The following is a 20,616-nucleotide window of genomic DNA, read 5'->3' as shown; positions in this document are numbered from 1 at the left end:
GGACAAGAAAGATGATGCTACTCCCTGCTCCCAGGTTCCATGGAGGATCCAGTGTTGTCTGAATTGATTGGAACTCCTCATCATATACAGGATATACTGTAAGGTTAAAGCTCTTGAGGTGAGGTTGAGATATTAGTCTTACCAGCCAGGGATGAGGGATCTCAGGGAGGGGCATCTGAGGTGGGGCCGGTAAACCACTGTGGATCTCTGACTTGAATGAAGGTTCTGGGGATGAGGACAAAGTGACAGAAATTGAAGGAAAGTTCTTTACTATACATATAGAGTGGACATGAGGAGGAGGGAACTTTGCAATATTACGTGTTAAATTTCAGTAGCTGCATTTGGAAAAAAATGCCTGCATTGGGCAAGGCAACTCGTTTCCCAGTACCAGCGGTGCTGGGAGCCCTATTGTAATTGTACAGATTTGTATTCTCTTATTTCTTCTCTTTTTTTATTTTTCTGCCACTAAAAGTGGTTGCACAACCTAAACCATTGAAGGTAGGGTGGTGCTTTTCGCACGGTAGGTACAGGTACAATTTAGCTATTTTAAGAATTGCGCATGTTATTGATGAACAAAATTTTATAGCTAGCTATCAAAATACGAATTGTTACATATCTTGCCCAAACAAAGTCCTATTTGCACCAAATCTTAGATATGTGATTGGCACGGGACTGTGAGGATATAGACCTAATTTGGCGAACCTTGGCCACTAGGAGCGCTACAAATGTGGAAAGTTTATAACTCATAAATGGCTGCACCGATTTCTACGAAATTTGGTGGGTAGGTTCTAAGACCAGTCCTGAGCCCATGCACCAAAGGGGGTTATGATTGGTCAAAGTGGGTGGGGCTTATTACAGGACAAAGTACAAACTATTTAATTCACCTGAAATATTATTCTGAGGGCCATGAAATTCATACAGCACCTGTAGACCGATACAGAGACCTTACATAAAAAAATACATCTCTGAGCCACCAGGGGCACCATAATCAAGGTAACAAGTCATAACATATGCAAAAGATACTTTTTCAAACTCCTCCCACAGTTTAAGCATGATATGCCTTAAAATTTGCACGTAACATCTCCACGTGCCTGATTAAAAGTTATCAAGAGAATTTTTTTTTTTGCACTATAAAAAATTCCCAAAGTATGAGCAAACAAAATGTTTTACCAACCTAAAAAACACATTTTGTCGCAAATCTTTGTCAAAGAAAATCAACATCAAACTTTATATAGGTCATTCACAGTCTCTCTTTCAAACTTGGCACAAATTGGACAATAGGGGGTGACAAAAATTACGAACATTTACATGTTGTAACAGTTGCTTAGATTTCTACAAAAATGTGTATGCATGATGTAGGATGATTCCTGGGTGCAGGCATAAAGTTTGGTGATGATTTGTCAAAGTGGGCAGGACTTATTCCAACAATTCCAATTCATACCATGTTTTTTTTTTTTTTTTTTAAAGGAGAATGACTAAGAAGATCTTATTAACCACAAACTTAGCTATCGGAGTTAAAAACACTGTGGTGCCACTGTTGACTTTAGTTTGAGTGACAAGAATACAACAGTGGATAGCTGAAATGGTTTGGTGCAGAAATACAGATGCATGTGGTAAAGATGAATCAACCTATGTCCCTTATCTGTGGTATGGACATACAGTATATAGACAACAAGTGCATCTTTTTTTTTTTCTTTCAAACATTTCTTTAGCGAATTTTAAATTGTATGTTTAAACACAAGAACAGCACAGACGTAGAACAAGAAGGCACATAAATACAACATATATGAAAAAATAAACAATAATTAATTCAATGAAAAACAATCACAAATAATAATAGAAAATGAATAATAACAACTTAATAAGATAATAATAATAATATAAACAAACAAAGAAACAAAAAATACATACCAAATAGTTCAGTTCATTGTTCCATCCTTCAACTACAATATTATTATCATTCAGGAAGTTACAATAGATGTTTCAAATGTCCCAGAACCCCTCAAGTTTGTTCCTGTGATGTAACTTATCTTATCTATGGCAAAGTAAAAGGTCATTCCCTTCAGCCATTGTGAAATTGTGAAGTTGTCCGTTTCTTCCATGAGAAGGCTATACAATGCATATGTTGCATATGTTGATTTAAGACCTGACATTTTTAGAAGTCACAAAACCATTTGGGTAAATATTCAATATACACAATTTAGGGGAACCTCCTTGCCTATGATCTGACTAGACAGGTCCAGCACCCTCTTCCAAAAACAGATTATCTGGGGGCATTTCAACATACAATAATACAAAGAACCTTTACAACTATTGGCATTTAGTGCAGGTATCAGGGATGTTTGGGTTAAAGTGATGCAACTTAGATGGACAAATGTACTGTCTGGATAACAATTTGTATTGTAGTAGTGTGTGTTCACCATCTTAGTTTGAGCTTAAGAACATTCTTTTCACCATTTTTTTCTCAGATAAATTATCCTGCAATTCTGTTCACCAAGCTTGCAATATACTGTGTTAAGACTCTTTGCAATTACTCACAAATAAGTTGTATAATACAGATACCTGTCCGCTAGAGTTAAAACGTTGGCTGGATAAAGGGGGTAGTTTTAAACTTTTATTCTGCCTGGCCAGCATAAAACGGTGTAATTGGAGATATTTAAAGAAGTGTTTTGTTGGGATACCATATTTACCCTTGAGTTCAGTCAGACACCTGAACTTAAATCCCGGGTCTGCTCTACCCGGGCAGAAATTATCATTACTGAAGATTGGAGTAAATTGAGTTAAGCTTTTTTTGCCTTTATTGACAGGACAGTCCTTCACAAAATAATGCATTCCTGCTTTTATTTGGGCTGCCCAGTGGTACCATAAAATATGTGGTAATTGTAATCCACCTCTATTATATGGAAGATATAGTAGGGAAAGCCTAAGCCTAGACTGGTTATTGTTACAGATGAAGTCAGTAAACCTTTTTTAGTAAAAAAAAAGAAAGAGGACAGATGAGAAAGTGGAATAGATTGAAAAAGGTACAGGAACATAGGCAAGACTCACATTTTTATAATACTGATACGCCCAATCATTGATATCGGTAATTTTGTCCACCTATTTATAAAATGAGTAACCTTTTCTGTAAGAGGTTTGTAATTATTCTTTGTTGTTAATATGTTATCATAATTTAATTTTAATTTAATTTTAATTTTTAACATTTCATTTTACCTTTAATTTTACTCTCACTATTTATGTTACTGTTTTGCACCAAACACCAGCACAAATTCCTTGTATGTGGAAACATACTTGGCAATAAAACTGATTCTGATTCTGATTCTGATTAGTTGAAACAATTTTATCAATAGTTGGGGTAACCTCAACTCCCAAATAGGTGAAACCCTCTACTGAAATTGTAAAAGGGGTGTGAACTGCAGGGAAATTCCTCTCATCCTCATTCAGAAATAGTATCTCAGATTTGGTAGCGTTTACTTTGTAACCTGAAAAGATGCCGAAAGAGCTCATCACATCAAGTAAAGCAGGTGAAGTATGTTTCAGGTTGGAGCAGAACAGAATTATATCATCGGTGTTAAGAGCTATACAATGTTCTATATCTCCTACTTTTATTCCTGCTATATTGGCATTCATACGAATTGTCATGGCAAGTGGTTCAATGGCAAGGGTTAACAACAGGGAAGAGAGAGGACAACCCTGTCTCATTCCCTGATGGAGTTCAAAGGGGGCTGAAGAGAGACCATTAGTAAGAATTACAGCCTGTGGGTTATAGCGTAAAGGAGCCGGATCCAACTGAGAAATTTCCCTTTTATACCAAACATTTGTAAAACATCAAATAAATACTGTCACTCTACTCTGTCAAAGGCCTTCTTGGCATCTAATGACAAAATAGCGTTGTACTCTTAAAATATTGTGGAAACCTTGTCTTCCATTGACAAATCCATTCTGATCAGGATGGACCATTTTTTATCAAAAAGTGCTTCTAGCCTTCTAGCTAATACCATACAAAGAATTTTTAGATCATTATTAATAAGTGGTATTAATTTAGCTTGGAACACCTTTTCAATTAGGATTCCATCTAGCCCAGGGGTTTTCCCTCACCTCATACAAGTTCAGACAGTTCCCCAGTCTCTAGGTCAAGCTCTAGAGAGGTCAGAGATTCTTCATTTAGGGCTGTAAAGTTTAACATGTCCAGAAATTCTTTTTGTTTTTCCAGGGATGAGGCTGAATAATCTGAACTATATAAGTTATAGTAGAAGCCAAGGAAAGCTCCATTGATTTCTTTGGGGTCAGAAGTTACCACTCCCTTATCTGTCTGTTGGGACTCAGATCATTCAGGGTGTGGGAGACCACATGTTCTTTTGTCCTACAGATAAAGGAAGGGTCCTGTGAACATCATTCCCCACAATCCTCCACTTTTCATACCAGATGAGTATCTCTCATATAGACCCTTACTGACCAGTTAGTGTTGGCCACTGTGTGACATGTGACCCAAGGTGTCTCCAAACAATAAAACCAGCTATGCCCCTTTGTTCTCTCTCTTCTCTCTGACCCTCACCATGGGAGCAACAAGGCTTCCAGACCCAGGTCAGCACAACTGCTACCTGGAAGCTCTTCTCCTCTTGGGCCTCCTTCCTACCTGCTACCTGGACCAGCAGCTCTCCTCCAGGTCTGCTCACAGCAGACTGCTCCACTCCACTTTTTTTTAACAGCAGCAACAAATTGCCTGCTTACCGTACCCAGAGTGAACAAGTTTACCTTGAACAGGAGCAACAGCAGAGTTAGTGTGGAACAACTAAACAAAGGAGCGACCAGCAGTCTCCTCTGCAACACCAAAGCCACATAGCCAGACAGGACTTCACTCCACCAGGACGTCACACAAATTCTCTGGACTTTGTGAAGACAACGCTGGAAAGGACCTTCTCTCTTTTTGTTCTAAGGACTGAGTAAAGTTAACAGGGAGAAACATTAACTACCACAGCGTAGCACAACATGGCTAAGCACATGATTGTTAACTTTGCTGATGTACATGTACAGATCTAGTTCATGTATCTGAGCTTTGTTGTTGTTATCTGTATGTTACTGTTAGCCACACTGTTAACTGACACTTGTATGTCCACACACATGCATGTAGCTAACCACCTTTTTAACCAGGCACTCTTTGACTACCTGAACTGGCTTTGAATAAAGAAACTCACACTCTCCCTCCCCCACATGCCATGTGGTCCTAGCAGCCATCTTTGGACCTGCCACCTTGAGTAGTTTCTCTGTTTACTGCCATCTTATGGTAGCTTTGTTAAGGTCATGTGGTCACAGCAACCTTTTTTTTTTAAATTGTTTTTTGCCTTTATTATAGATCAGTGGAGACCGACAGGAAAGGGGGTAGAGAGAGGGGCATGACATGCAGGAAAGAGTCGGACTGGTCAGGAGTCGAACAGGTGACTGCCTGCTAGGAACGTCTTGCGCTCAACATGGTATGCGCCCCAACCACTCGACTACTGGGCCGCCCCACACAGCAACCGTTTGATTCGGCACACACACACACACACACACACACACACACACACACACACACACACACACACACACACACACACACACACACACACACACACCTGTATATAGTAGATTTGACATGTTATTTACAACCCTGTAAATAAATGTCTTTTAAGTATATCCACTGGTGTCTTTAATGTTGCACAAGGAAGAATCTTGCCAGCCTCTTCTCAGTAGAACTTACATCCTTCAACTTTACTTACTCTTGATGTGGTAACTTTTGTCGTAAATATGAATTTTATTATTAATCAAGGTTCCAAATCAACAGTAATCAGTTTTTAGACTGCACAATATTGGCTATCTTTTGCCATTAAGGCTGGTGCCCCCAAGGATAACAAATTAATTTTGAAATGATTATTTATAATTTCATTAATTATAATTAATAATTTAATAATAATAATATTTTATTGTTTTTTGACAGCCAATAATTGATAACTACTGAAACACAACACTGTCTGAATTGAGTTTATTGTCCTTTCAGCCTCTAATCATTTAATAGCTAAACTAGGATTTTACTAGCTTTTTCACCCTGCTCATAGTTAGATTTTCCTCAAACTTTTAGTTGCCTTATTAATAGACAAAATATTATATTAAGCTTGTAGTTTGTTTAATTCTAAAAATAACTGGTAAAAAAACTGTTTCGATTTCCTTTATCCTTTTTTCAAGCTGTTCCATTTCCAATCTAGAGGATTTATGCTTAAAACTTGTATAGCTTATCATCTGGTCTCTTAAGAAAGTTTTAAGGGCTTCCCAACATATAGCAGCAGATGTCTGGTTAGTATTATTTTCAAAATAATAATCAATTTGTGCACCAATAAATTCTATGAATTGAGGGTCCCTGAGCCAGATTGAGTGAAGATGCCATCTTATGGGGTGATACAAAGAGTGAGGCATGTTCAAGGCCAATGAAACTGAAGCAGGGTCCGAAACTATTATGCTATCATACCAACAATGTGTAATTGTACATGCGAAAGTAGCAGAGACTAAACAGTAGTCCATTGTGGTGAATGTCTGACAAGTACTAGAATAACACGAGAAGGTTAGTCTGTCAGGATGTTCTCCTCTCCACGCACTGACTAAATGAAATTCTTCAATACAATAGAGGCGCTCCTTTCGAATCTGAGGATGAGAGGTATCTATCCCACTGGATTTGTCTATTTCAGGTTAGAGTGTGCAATTGAAATCTCCACCAATGACAGAACTACCAGGCAACACAGCTAGAGATAAGAATAAGTTCCCAAAAAAGGATGGGTTATCATCATTAGTTTCATAAACACTGACCAAATTTAATCTAACTGAAAGACTCTCAAATTGAATTATAAGGTATCTGCCAAATCTATCTTCCTTAACGTCAATAAGGTGAAAGGGTACAGAGTTATGTATCAAAGTATTTACCCCCTGTGAATGTGAGCTGAAAGAAGCTGAAAACACTCATCCCAGCCATCTTCTCCTAACTCTAACTGTATCCTCAGGGTCAAATGGGTCTCCTGCAGGAATACTATTTTGGCTTTTAATTGCCTTATCCCATTTATTACCTGCTTTAACTTGACAAGTTTGATTAATCCTCTTACATTCGAGGAGGTAAATTGAAGTTAGATGATGCATTTCACCCAACACAATTGGTGATGCATCGCAGATTTATCTTTGTTTTAATTCATCAAAAGTAGCCTCCCTGTACGCCTACCTTTGCTTTAACCGTGTCTTATAACGTGGCTTGTCCGTGACTATCACGTAGCCTAGGCTCCTCTTTATTACAGTGGAGCTTTATTACAGTGGTCCGCATGTAGCCTTTACGAAAAAAGTATTACCCAGTATAGACGCCCCTGCTGGCTCAGCTGTTGTCACTGGTGAACGTGAGACCTGCTGAGTTTCTTACAGACAATACGTTATTCAAATCGTAATGAAACAAATCCTTATTGGAAGGAAGAAAACAATGCCTCATGTCATCTAGTGAAAACACACATCCTTGTTTGGCATGGATCCATTCAGGTGTTCTAAGCTTGCAAGACCCTCTTCTAGTTTCTTCTTTGTCAGTTTACCCTAAACTAGAATATCAATAAAATGCTGCAATAATTTCTATATTTTGACAAGTGCAGCTTACGTGTTCATGACAAGATTTTGTCCAAAAAATATGTGTGCTATAGGCTAGCTTACCTCATATTAAGAAAATACCCTGCAAGTAATGTTGCAATGGCCTACTAATGATTTAATCCAACGAGATACATTCTAGCAAGACAGAAATACACTTTAACTGAAGAGACATAGGTTTTATCAGAGGAGAAACATTCCAGTGGGAATACAGCTCTGAAGAAGACAGAAGTTGGACATTGCAGACCAGAACTGTTGCGGACAAGGTAAGTTGCAGCTGTTTTAATCCGTATAGCCTTGTCGGCCTCTGAGGGAGAGTTTAGGGGAATGACCGGCTAGACACAGCTGTGTATGTTATGACTTCAAAACAACAAATGTTTGATTGCACGACATGTCAAATCACGCGGGAACAGGTTTATAGCTTAAGTTCACCATCATCGTGCATGCATTTTACAGACATGACAAATTATTTTAAGAGAATACGGCGTGAGGAGACGGACCCCCCATCCCATCGCCCCATCGCCTGGTTACCACCACAAGTATATTCCAGATCTGTGGGAAGCACTTCCATGTCTACATGCCTAAATGCATTGAGTTGCTGCCATTTGACTGGCTGATTAGATATTTGCGTTAACCAGCAGTGGCACAGGTGTACCTAATAAAGTGGCTGGTGAATGTCACATCTTAATGCTACCATACATAAGAATGATCCCACTGAGATTACTGGCATCATATTGGTACGCTGTATCAGAATTGGTATGAAGGACAAATAAGTTGGATCAGTGCATTACAACTTCATAAATGTGTTAACTTATCACACATATTTGAACATCCATAAACTTCTGTTATGTTTTATTTGTTTCTTCATCTTTACAATCTGCAACGTTCTGGGGGTCATTTATATCTTCAATCATTTCCAGGGTTTGCAGTGTTTATACTTTCTTCAAACTTGGCACAAACATGCATTTGAACTCAAAGATGAAGTGTTTAGATTTTGGTGGTCAAAGGTCAAGGTCAATGTGACCTCACAACATGGAGTGTTGACCTTGTGAACACAATGTCTTGGGAACTCCTCAAGGGAATTTGGCGCAAACATTCACTTAGATGCAAGGATGAACTGGGTCAAAGGTCAAGGTCACAGTGTTCACAGTGCACAGCATGTTCTCCTCATGTCTGCATGGGTCCCCTCCAGGTACTCCAAAAACCTGCTTATTAGATTAAGTGGCAATCCTAAATGTGTGAATGTGAGTTTGACTGGTTGTTTGTCTCTATATGTCAGCCCTGTGACAGACTGGCGATATATATATATATATATTTAAATTAGAGATTTTCCAACCTTGTGTATTCTAAGATTTCCTTTTTAATGCCATTTTTGTTTTTTGTTTTGGTTAGCCTCTATATGGCTGCCTGTTTATGTAATACTGTTCCATGTATCAGAGAACCTTTGCAGAAACAAATGAGATAAAACCAGAACTTTATTTTTATTTTTTTCGGTTTCCTTTCTTTTCTTGCAAAGAAAAGGGATACTTCCTACCTAACCGACCTAGCTGGACAACCAGGGCCAATTGATATGCCAGCTGTTTGTGTGAAGGAGAAGAAATGTAACTCTATCTCCAACAGAATTGATAGTCCTTTCTTCCCCTAGCCCCTCTGTTGACAACTGACCAGGGATCCTGTAGCAGTTCTCCGTTCAGATTTTCTCTGAAATCTGTTCTATTCTCTCAAGTGCGGGCACAGCCTTGGCCAATGTCTTTAAAGCCTTGACTCCAGAGTCTAGAAAAATCCTGATCTCTGCTGGGAATGGAGATTGGGCTTTGATGTGTTTCTCACACAAATTGTTAAATCACCTGTTGAACCTCATTACATTTTCTCTGGACTTCTGAAGAGTAATCTTAATCAAAATACACTCTCTACCCCTCGTAAATTATCTGCTGTTGTTTCCAAGTCTGCTGCAACACAACATCTTTCGTGTAATAGTCTAAATAGCTGACTATGATAGATCGTGTTATGGCTCCACTCTGAGTTTGTCCACAAGGGACCTTTGTGCTCTCTCCATGTGGATAGAGATTTCTTTAAGAGTTAAGTCACAAACTGTGGCAGGTAACTTTTTCCTTTCCCTCTATAAATCCATAAATCCACAGGTAATTTTTTTTTTGCCATTTTTTGTGATTAATTTGACAGACACAGTCTGAGAGAGTCAGGAAAGTCAGGGAGAGAGAGGGGGAATGACATGCAGTGCCACAGTCAGATTGGAACCAGGGCCACTGCGGTTAGGACTAAGCCTTCATAGTACACACTCTACCAGGTTCTTACGCCTTGCTCTGTTGTCCAGGACAGAGCATTTCTATACTAGCTTGCCTCTCTGTGTAGCTGGTACTTAATAGCCCACCCGTGTTGCATTCTTCGGTCCTCTTTTGATCTCACTCTGTCCTCCATCTACTTCAATTTCCCTTCCAGCTTTTCAGTTTGAGCAGTTAAATCTTTCATATTATTCTTCACCCTCCTTGTGTTTGTTCTCTTCTCAGTTTGTGGTTCTTGGAGAGAATGAGTGATTGTCCATCTTTGGTTATATTCAATTTATTGTTAATACTTGAATAGTAGTGTATGTCTCAATATTTATCCTGAATATGGCTGTGAGGGCCTTTTCATGAGCTACAAAGCTAACACTATCATGGCGTCACCAGAAGAGCATGAAGAGCGTTATATTGCATTCTGGCTTGTGATCTCACCTTTGTCAGATAGAACTCTGTGGAGGATACTGGAGAGGTGCATCTTCTTCTCTCGGACCCCAGCGCTCAGATACTCCCTGTCCAGTAGGTCTAGAAACAGGCGAAGTTCACACACCAGCTCCTCCATTGCTGCAGATCAAATACACAGACAACATATATTGAGGGATGCAATTATTACCTTGGAAACCAAGGATCTTTATTAAATCTCTTACATTATTCATACCAGCAACCAAGAACATGACCTGCTGGAAACATGAAAAAATTGCTACAACAAAATCCAATGAAGAATGAGCAGCCAGATGATCAGACAAGTTGTAAACAAGTCAACAGTTATCTAAACTCTTAAAAAGTACCAATCCCTCAAACCCAGAAAAAAACATATATGTGCACAACTGAGGTATGAAGCAAATGGGAAGTAGGGGCAAAGTAAATGTTTTGCCATTTGCAAATACATGTCAAGTCTTGGTTATGCAGCTCAGAGACAAGTCCCGTATCAGGTCCTAAACTTTGTGTTTTGTCTTATAAAAACGATTATGTAACATTCTGTACATAACTTACAGATATAACAAATGGCGTCCCATTTTTTGTTGACCACTGCAGAGCTTTAACATGTAAATGTGACAACCAAAGACCCACCTCAATCTGTCTGCACTGACAAACCTTGATTTAAAATATTTCTTTTCATTAAAGTTAAACCACTGCACATGTTTTATAACAGGGGTTTTATTGTTTGGACTTGTGGAGAAAAAATTAAGTCATTCCAAGTCAAAAGGCTCGAGTCCAAGTTAAGTCACAAAGTCATTTGTGCACCACTGGACAGTAGGTCATATGGTAGGTAGGTAATAGTTAGGGCCCGAGCACCAGAGGGTATGAGGACCCTATTGAAATTGTAGTGTTTCTTATTATCATTATTATTCTTAAAAAAATAAATTGCCATTTTGAGGGCTTTCCCATGCACAAAAACTCATGAAAAATTGCACACATGTCAGGCCTGGTGAAAATTTTCATATTGGTCTTGCCCATGGGTGTAGCAAAGTGCTTAATTGCTAAAATTATGAGTTTCCACTTAGGTGGTGTGGCAAATCTTGCAACAGGAAGTCAATGTAACTCTGTTATACTTTGTCCAATCAGTCCCAAACTTTACAGGTTTGATAAGAGTCCCAGTGACAGGGGATATCATGTGCAGGAAATGCTAATACATGTGGCAATCACCGTGTGGCCTGTGCACCCCTGTGCACAACAGGTGTGGGGGCCCATTCCTTTGAAGAGACCCAGCAGCCTGACAACCCATCTGACAGATATATCACAGCAGAATTATAGGTACTGGTGGAAAATACACAGCCAACACCAACAGAGCAAAACAAAACAACAGAAACTAAATACAGTACAGAGCTAGACGCTTAGGTGTGTGTGTGTCATAGTGTGTGTTTATGTTTGTACACCTTCACATACTCATATCTGAGAGCTTGCTGTGATATGGAAAGCATCAGATTGAGTTTATAAGCATGACTCTGAGCTGCCATGCTCTGCACAGCTCAGATAACTCAAACTGAGAGTCACGGCCTGTTTTGGTGCAACTCAAGCCTTTCAACATCTGATTACATCTGACGATATCATACTGGGAAGCAGCTGCAGATTAAAGAGGGCAAGTGGCGTTAATGATGATGTGTTCACTATGTTCTTTTCCAGCTACACCCTGAGCCACACTGTGGGGCTCCAGACTAACTTTTCCATTGGTAGCACTGGTGCAACCAACTTTGTCGGTTGGCCCAAGGTCAAGACATGCAGGTTAGATTAACTAGTGACTTTACAATTGCCCATAGGTGTGAATATGAGCATGAATGGTAGTTTGTCTCTATGTGTTGGCAATTTGATGGACTTGGGACCTGTCAAGGGTGTACCACGCCCTTCCCCATGTCAGCTGGGATCTGCTCTAGCCCCTTTGAGGCTCAAGACCCTCGCAGGATAGGCGGTATAGCTAATGAATGGATGTAATTTATACTTTATGATCTAAAATTTACAGTAGTTGTAATTGTAATCATAATTATTTGTTCAATAAGTGTTTTGGATGTTTTTATGAGAGAAATCTGTTCATTTTATAGTTGGCCACACTTTTTTTTTTTTTTTTTTTAACATTAAAGATCTATCAAATACACATGATTTATATGTAAAGTAATATATCAAAACTGATATTACACTCAATGTAATCTGAAATAAAAGTAGATTCTTGCAGTTATAAGCCCAATTCCCAGTTCTTTTATACAGTATTTTCACATATTGTAAAAGGTAAATCAAATGTTTAATGGGTGGTAGATCATTTTATTAAATTAAATATTATATGCTGTAATATATTAAATATAAAATAGTTTTTCCATTAAATTATATAATAAAATCCAACTAATAACAGCACTGGAATTTTATTATGGATGATTTCTATTATGGCAGCATTCGACCATATTTATAAGTTATTTCATTGTTTTTATATGTGTAAGTATTATTTACACATTTATTATTATTATTATTACTATTATTGATATTATTATTTATCATTAAACATTAAAAAGCCAAAAAACACAAGATCTCATGTAAAATCAAAGTCATAGTTATTTTCCATTATTTTCCAGTATTTTCTTGGTGCCCTAGCAGCCGGAATATTAGATTTAAAAAAAAAAAAAAAATTAATTTTGTTTTGTTTTTACAGTGTATGTGACAGGAATTGTGGAACTTGAGGACCATTAAATTCTCCTCTGTTAAGAAATCATTCTTCTCCAACTGCAGAAAAGAAGTGGGGAGGCACTTAATGTCTACTTTACTTGTTCACCACAACCGCACTTTCACGGTTGTATCCACATGAAAAAACCCACACTCTCAGGGATGGGAATCACAGAGTAACGGATGACATGATATTGTGATATGTTGCCCACAATCATGATCACCATACAGTGATTCTGCAATATTTGATACATTGCATACATGATCTACAAACGATATCCGTGTAAGTGAAGAAGAAAAATACCCCTAAAAAGGTGAAAAACAGGGATCATGTATTTAGTCACTGCATTGTGCTGTCAGTTTTGCAGAATTTGACAACACAGATGAAACAATGTACAACAAAGTACACACACATGCACACAGTGTTTCAGTGTTTGGTGTTTAAAATAAATAAATGCAAAAATATACATTTTTTGTCTCTCGAAAAATAAACACAAAAAATAACAACTTGTTGGCTGGACTGCAACAGCCCTATATTGAATGTCCTTGACTGTGATCATATTTCCACCACTGGTCAGCCAAATGTCACATCACTGAGTTGGAGCTTCTGGTGCAAACAGGTTCTTTAAGGGGGTGTTTACAGCTTGAAGTGTTGCCAACTTAGCGCATTGAGTGATTGAAAAAGAGGCTTTGTACTTAAAATACCCCTAGGACCAATTCTACATATCAAACAGAGGGAGTTAGAAATAAACAGCTGCCTCTAATACAAGTCTGTTATGTTCTGGAGTTGAGGTAAATGAATGCTAAACTATTGTAGATCCCAGACAGAAGCTGTGCTCTGTGTGAAAGACAAAATCTGAAAGATATTCTGTCTATTCTAACTTTCTCTCTGAGCAATCATTTTACAAGTAAATATAGCAGAAATCACAGCACAGTCTTTGTCTTTAATTACAAAATCAGGACTGTACCATAGGCGGTCCAAACATTTACTAGGTTTTGTCCTAGTCTTGTTTTATGTAAAACTGGAGACATGTCTATCATATACCAGTCAGATTTGCAGACTGCAATATCTGTCTCAGTTACTTTAATTCAGATGACTGAAAAATGAACAGTGTGTAGGTGTTTGTGTGTGTATTATTTACATTCAGTGTCATTAGCAGTAGACAGCTGATAGGTCCATTCCTTGTCATGAAGCCTCTGTGTATGTATGTATGTATGTATGTATGTATGTATGTACATATATACACACACACACACACACACACACACACACACACACATATATATATACACACATATCTATCTATCTATATATAGATAGATAGATAGATAGATATCTATATATATATATATATATATATATATATATATATATATATAGATATATATATATATATATATATATATATATATATATATATATAGATAGATAGATATATGATATTACCTGGACTCTGACCAGCCAAGGGAAATGGAGTTTGAAAAGGTAATCATTTTTGCTGTAATGTAATGTAAAGCTGATGTTACTTTTTTGAGTCATGATCAATAACATTAAAATAACATTTTAAAAGGAATCGCAGCTTTTCATTACCAGGGAGATCAAAACTCCTACCTCCTCACAATTACGGCTGTGTTAAGTAATGACAAACCTGTCCCAGCAAGAGAGAATGAAGGACAACTCAGTGAATATGAAAATTTCATAAGAGCAAAAAATTTAAAGCAAGAGCATTGGATATAAAGGAAACCCAGCAAGTGATGTGAGGAAGAAGAAGTTAATTAATTCAACCCAAATTCTGACCAAAACATCAACAATTGTTGAGTGAAACTTTTTCTGACACAAAAAGTCAAACACACAGTTTAGCACCTATTACAATTGTATTCAGTTACTCTATAAACATATAATTTGTTGATAACGGTTCTGATTCCGATTAAAATGTACAAACATTTTCAAGCAAAAATGCCAAACATCCTCTAGTCTCAGCTTCTCAGTTGTGAGGATTTTCTGCTTTTCTTAGTCACTGATGCGTGGACCACAGTCTGGATCCAGACCCAGACACCTTGACCTGAACCTATAACCTATAAATAATTACATTTTTATAGTGTTTCTATTTTAGCTGACACGCCTTTTCTAGGCTTAAGGGCACTGGTCACATGATGCTACTCAGCCAATCATTGAGTGGGATACACACACGGAGGAGAGGCATGAGAGGCAATTGTCAGAGAAATAAGTGGGGAAAGTGGGATATAAGACGGAAAGAGTCAACATAAATAATGTTCCGGACCTCTGCTTTGGCAAGTTTTGTCTGACTGGAACTCGTTTAATTTTACTTGACCCCTGGTCTAATATTATAGTAACGTTTTATCTTTAGGACTGTTGGTCAGGCCAGACATTTATGGGCTCTGGGAAATGTTGATAAGTATTGTCACTACAATTCTTTTATTACACTGACAGAGCAATTATTCTGGACACATTAATCCATAATAAACAAAACATCCATAGTTGCAGTCTCAAGATAGTCTGCAAGCTATGTGTGCTCACAATGCAGGTTAATATCACTGAAACATCACAACAAAATACAACATGCTGAGGATTTCATGGCTATGAAAACTAGCAGAAAATTGTGCCATGAGCTTCCAAAATGGAAGCCTTAAACATTGTATCACTCTACATCACAAGCTGTCATGTGCACATGATTATATCATATGCATGATGTATGGTGTTGCCCTCAAAAGTTATGAGACAAAATCTAAATTTTTTACCAAAGTCATGATTAGTGGTGCATGATTCAGAGAATCTCACGATTGGAATTTGATTCTTGGGCTCAGGATTCAATTCAAAATTGATTACATTACGCAGCAGGTGGTTTGTGTGTTCAATGATTTCATTTACTTACTTGTGTTGAGCAAATGAAGCCCCATTGGAAACATCCAGTCAGAGTAAAAGTTGCAGTGTAGGCAGAGTTAATAGCTAAAACCTAATAGGCTAGGCTATGAAAACATAGCAAAGCTAGCTATAATTTCCGGGCAGCTCTGTGGAAGCAGCACAATCTGTCCAAGTGTAACAGGGTGTCTTTGTAATGTTTCTGTGTAAATGCATCACAAATAAAGAAACATCAATGTGAAATATGAATGAAAGGACGTTTTCTGTCTTCACAATTTAATTCCCTGTGCCACTCAGAGGCTTCAGGCAGCTACTGAACACTATTGAAGGAATGTTGGAATGCTAACAATGCACTTGCTTCTGGCTAAACTCATGTCAGGAAAAATGTAAAGCAGAACTGTTCCAAGACTGAAAAATATGGATGAAATTTTTTTGGAATCTATGAATGAAAAGTCCAACTGAAGATGGAGCTCACACCCCCTGCCAAGCTAGTTGTGATACATTTAATTATAATTATAAAATAAACCACCACTCCACAATAAGGCTTTTCAGTAGGGACTAGATACTCTAAACTACTTAATGCCAGATATCTGCGTTGACGCAACAAAAATCCCCCTAAAAACACGTTTGAATACCAGATCTGATCATAACTCACTCTACCTATCACACAGTTATCTACCATTAACCAGCAACAGGTGAGACCACTAGTAGCTGGCAAGTGATGAAGGAGATTTGTCCCAAAACTTTTGATCCGAGTACCTCTATGTTTTGACAATGAATTCTCCGAGAGACATTAATGTAAATTTCCTTACAACTATAATTCATTTTCATAGTTGCAGTGGAGGTTTGAAAACTGGGCAGCAGCTCTGAGGCTGGATACTCAGCTGCTTTTACCAGATTTTCCTACAGGAGCGAGGTAGGAGAGAGCTATCAAGGGAGTGAGTCCAAAAATTAGCAAAAGAGAAAGGGGGTGAAAGGTACCCTGACCCTATAACTGAAGTAAATAAAGCCAGGGAATGCAGAGGAATTACCTAACATTTAAAGGAATTTACATCTTTGCAGAAACTGAAGCTGCCAGAACCATTTATATCTTAATATCTTATATCAAAATGACTCCTCAACACAACAGACACAGCAAACAAAATCCTGATCTCTAACACAATCTGAAAAATTCAAACACAGCTTAAAATAGTATTAATTGTCCTCCATACTATTAGAATTTATACCAAAACTGCAAAATGCAATTGTCAAGCATGAAAAATACAACTTGAAGTTGTATTATATACTGTATGCTGCAGTACAAACATATTCAGTATTTTAGCTACAAATAAAATAAAGCAGTCATGGCAAGCAAGGCGAGCAGTGCTTCTCAAGCTGTTTGATTCAGCTTCCATCTGAGATCAGTCATGATATTGCATGTAGTATATGCATGCACAGATGTGTGTGGAAACTGAACTTGAGTCGTCAGCTTTGAGATATTGTGTTGTAAAACAAACAGCAGTGAAGGGGACTAGTTACGCTGCATTGATAGCAGGAAACTCAGTCTCAAAGGCCCTGTTCAGACCTGGTATTAACATGCGTCTTCAGTGATCTGATCACAGGTGGGCAGCTCTAAGAATGTCTGTTTACAGCTGGCATTAAAATACGTATCCACGTGTCTTGGGTGAACACTTGTTATCGGATCTCACTTCATATGCAAATAAACAGGTATATGTGGTGTTTTTAGACACACAGGTCTTTTGTCAATATGCCTCTGTGTGTGTGTGTGTGTGTCTGTGCACAAATGAGAGAGAGAAAGAGAGAAAGAGAGAAAGAGAGAGAGAGAGCGAGAGCTAGAGCGGTATGCAGGGGTTGAGCGAATAAATGGCAACACTGTTGCCAGATCTTATAATACTTCTGTGTGGAGCCCAGTTATTCAAGTTCAAGTTGGGACATTACTTCCTCCAACCAGTGCATGTGAGATGGTAGCATAACTTTTTTCCAACCAAAAAGGTGGAAAATGCTATATCAACAGCCTGATAATTTGTAATTGGTGTTCCCTGCGTGAATAACCCAAACAATGCAGTCAGTGGGTTAGGATCAATAACTACATTGCACATACACTCACCAGCCACTATATTAGGTACACCTTGCTAGTACCGGATTGGACCCGTTTTGCCTTCAGAACTGCCTTAATTCTTCGTGGCATAGGTGCTGTAAACATTCCTCAGAGATTTTGGCCCATACTGACATGACCGCATCATGCAGTTGCTGAACATTTGTTTGCTGCACATCCATGACTCAAATCTCCCATCCCACCACATCCCAAAGATGATCCGTTTGGATTGAAATCTGATGACTGTGAGAAAAAATTAAAAATAAAATAAATTAAAAAAAATATGATGACTGTGGAGGCCATTTGAGTACAGTGAACTCTGTTCAAGAAACCAGTTTGAGAAGATTTAAGCTTTGTGACATGGCATGTTATCCTGCTGGAAGTAGCCATCAGAGGATGGGTACATTGTTGTCATAAAGGGATGGACATGGTCAGCAACAACACTCAGGTAGGCTGTGGCGTTTAAATGATGCTCAGTTGGTACTAAGGGGCTCAAAGTGTGCCAAGAAAATATGCCCTTCACCATTACACCAGCAGCAGCCTGAACCACTGATACAAGGCAGGATGGATGGATCCACGCTTTCATGTTGACGCCAAACTCTGACCCTACCATCGGAATGTCGCAGCAGAAATCAAGACTCATCAGACCAGGCAATGTTTTTCCAATCTTCTAATGTCCAATTTTGGTAAGCCCGTGCAAATTGTAGCTCCAGTCTCCTGTACATATTTGCGTTAGTGAGCAGTTGAAAAGGTGTACCTAATAAAGTGGCCAGTGAGTGTATCTGAAAAGGTGTTAAATATACCTTTCCAGAATGGTAGCAGTTTGGAACATATCCAAAACATATGACTGAGGCTGCCTTGTGTCTTGATTGCATCCGTTGCAGGTAGGGTCTAAACCAGGATAGAGTTTGGCCAGTTTACTTGGTGTAGCCTATACAGAACCTTAAACTGTATCAACCCATGTCTAATGCACAATGATGAGAAGTGTAACAGTGTGACTGCAGTATGCTGGTTTATATCTGATATGGGAATTCCCAACTCTTCTTGCCACTGCCTTGTTAAATGATTAAGTGGTAGGGAGACCCCTTTGAATATTATCATATAGTGCACACACCAGACGTCAGAACAGAATCTATATTCAGACAGTCATCTATCCAAGAACTCTGTAAGTTTGTTAGGAAGAAATATGTTTTGACACAACTACATACTTGTAAATATCTAAAGAAATCTGACTGGGGAATATTTAAGTCCTTCTTCAACTGTTCAAAGGAAATTAAGTTCATTCTCTTTAAGAGAACCTTCACACCCGTGATCCCACTCCCATGCCATAGTTGAAAAGATGGAGCAAAATTGATGTTTGTCAAAATAGGGGTTAGTCCAATAGGGTTTACTTTGGGGTAGTGGGCACAGATTAAGGAGCGAAGTGATACTAGATTACTTGAATGTTGCTCCACAAGAGCCCAAAGATTTATTCCCAGATAAATCAGAGACCCAAAATATCAATTTCTGGTTGTTCGCTGCCCAATAATCATATTAATAATTGGGTAAGGATAGACCACCCTCCCCCTTTTGTCTTTCCAAGTATCCTTTCCTTATTTGGGGTACGTTTTTATTCCAAATAAATGTAGATACTTAATGAATTCTTTTAAGAATTATTTAGGAATAAAGACCGGGATTGTTTGAAACAAATAAAAATCTGGGTATGATAGCCAACTTTACAGAACTGATTCTGCCAGCAAATGACAAGGGGAGGGTTGACCACTATGAGACACCAGGTTCTTAATAAAAACGTACAACATGTGATCTATGTCAGCGAAGCCAATCAGGGCAAAGTTTTATCATCACAGAGGTGGATCCCAGTTGCTGTATCCAGAGGAAAGAAACTGAAGCCGCCATGAGTTTTACTGTTATGTGAAATGGTGACATTCCCCAATGCTGGCAAAAGTCTGACAAAGTTTCTTACCAGCATGCATCGTTTTAAGTCCAGCATGTACCACATTAAATGAGTGCATTAATTCAAATGAGCATATTGTCTGTATGCAACCTGACATAGTTTTTTGGGTTATCCTTTAAATGACCATTAAATAAGTCTAGCTAATAAAGTCTAACAGTGCTTACACTAAAAGACCTCACAGCATCACTTCCCCAAGGTTTTGGAATATTCTTTAAGCTTCACAGACAGATGGATGCATCATCAATCATGTCAACCAATCTGTCAGTTTCCATTTAAAGAAGACCAAATCCACAAAGCAGCACTGACATCCCCACTGTAGTGCTACACACTCCCACACACCCTAACCACACCTTTTACATTACATTAAGGACACCCAGGCACTCTTTACTGCACCATTTACTGTTTCAAAGCTTAGTGCAACCTGTGCAATACTTCACCTCCACTAGGGTGGTCACAAAACTACACCTGTGTGTAAATGTGCGTGTGTGTGTGATTAAAAACCTCAAGCAAGTTCTGCAGATCACTGAAGACAGAAAGGTAAAATGAAGGGGCATGAAGCAAGAGGGACCACCCTTAAACACAGCTTGAGGGCGAGCAGAAAAAC

The 20,616-nt window shown here is 38.4% G+C and overlaps 1 protein-coding gene across 5 annotated transcripts in view; it reads right to left on the bottom strand.

Moving 5' to 3' along the window:
• The window catches only part of afap1 (actin filament associated protein 1), a 135,703-nt gene that overhangs the window by 58,392 nt on the left and 56,695 nt on the right, over positions 1 to 20,616 (bottom strand). For all 5 annotated transcript variants that reach the window (XM_071478321.1, XM_071478322.1, XM_071478323.1 and 2 more), the window contains exons 2-3: positions 10,371 to 10,499; positions 143 to 225 (exon numbers count right to left, since the gene is read on the bottom strand). In XM_071478321.1, the coding sequence (XP_071334422.1) occupies positions 143 to 225; positions 10,371 to 10,499 (212 nt within the window). The remainder of the gene's footprint in view (positions 1 to 142; positions 226 to 10,370; positions 10,500 to 20,616) is intronic.

Source organism: Trachinotus anak, unplaced genomic scaffold, assembly GCF_046630095.1.
Source record: "Trachinotus anak isolate AG129_WGS33_773 ecotype Australia unplaced genomic scaffold, CSIRO_AGI_Tana_v1 ptg000005l, whole genome shotgun sequence".
In the NCBI taxonomy this organism is placed as follows: domain Eukaryota; kingdom Metazoa; phylum Chordata; class Actinopteri; order Carangiformes; family Carangidae; genus Trachinotus; species Trachinotus anak.
The sequence above is the reverse complement of the archived record's forward strand: the minus strand, read 5'-3'. Positions and strand labels throughout refer to the sequence as shown.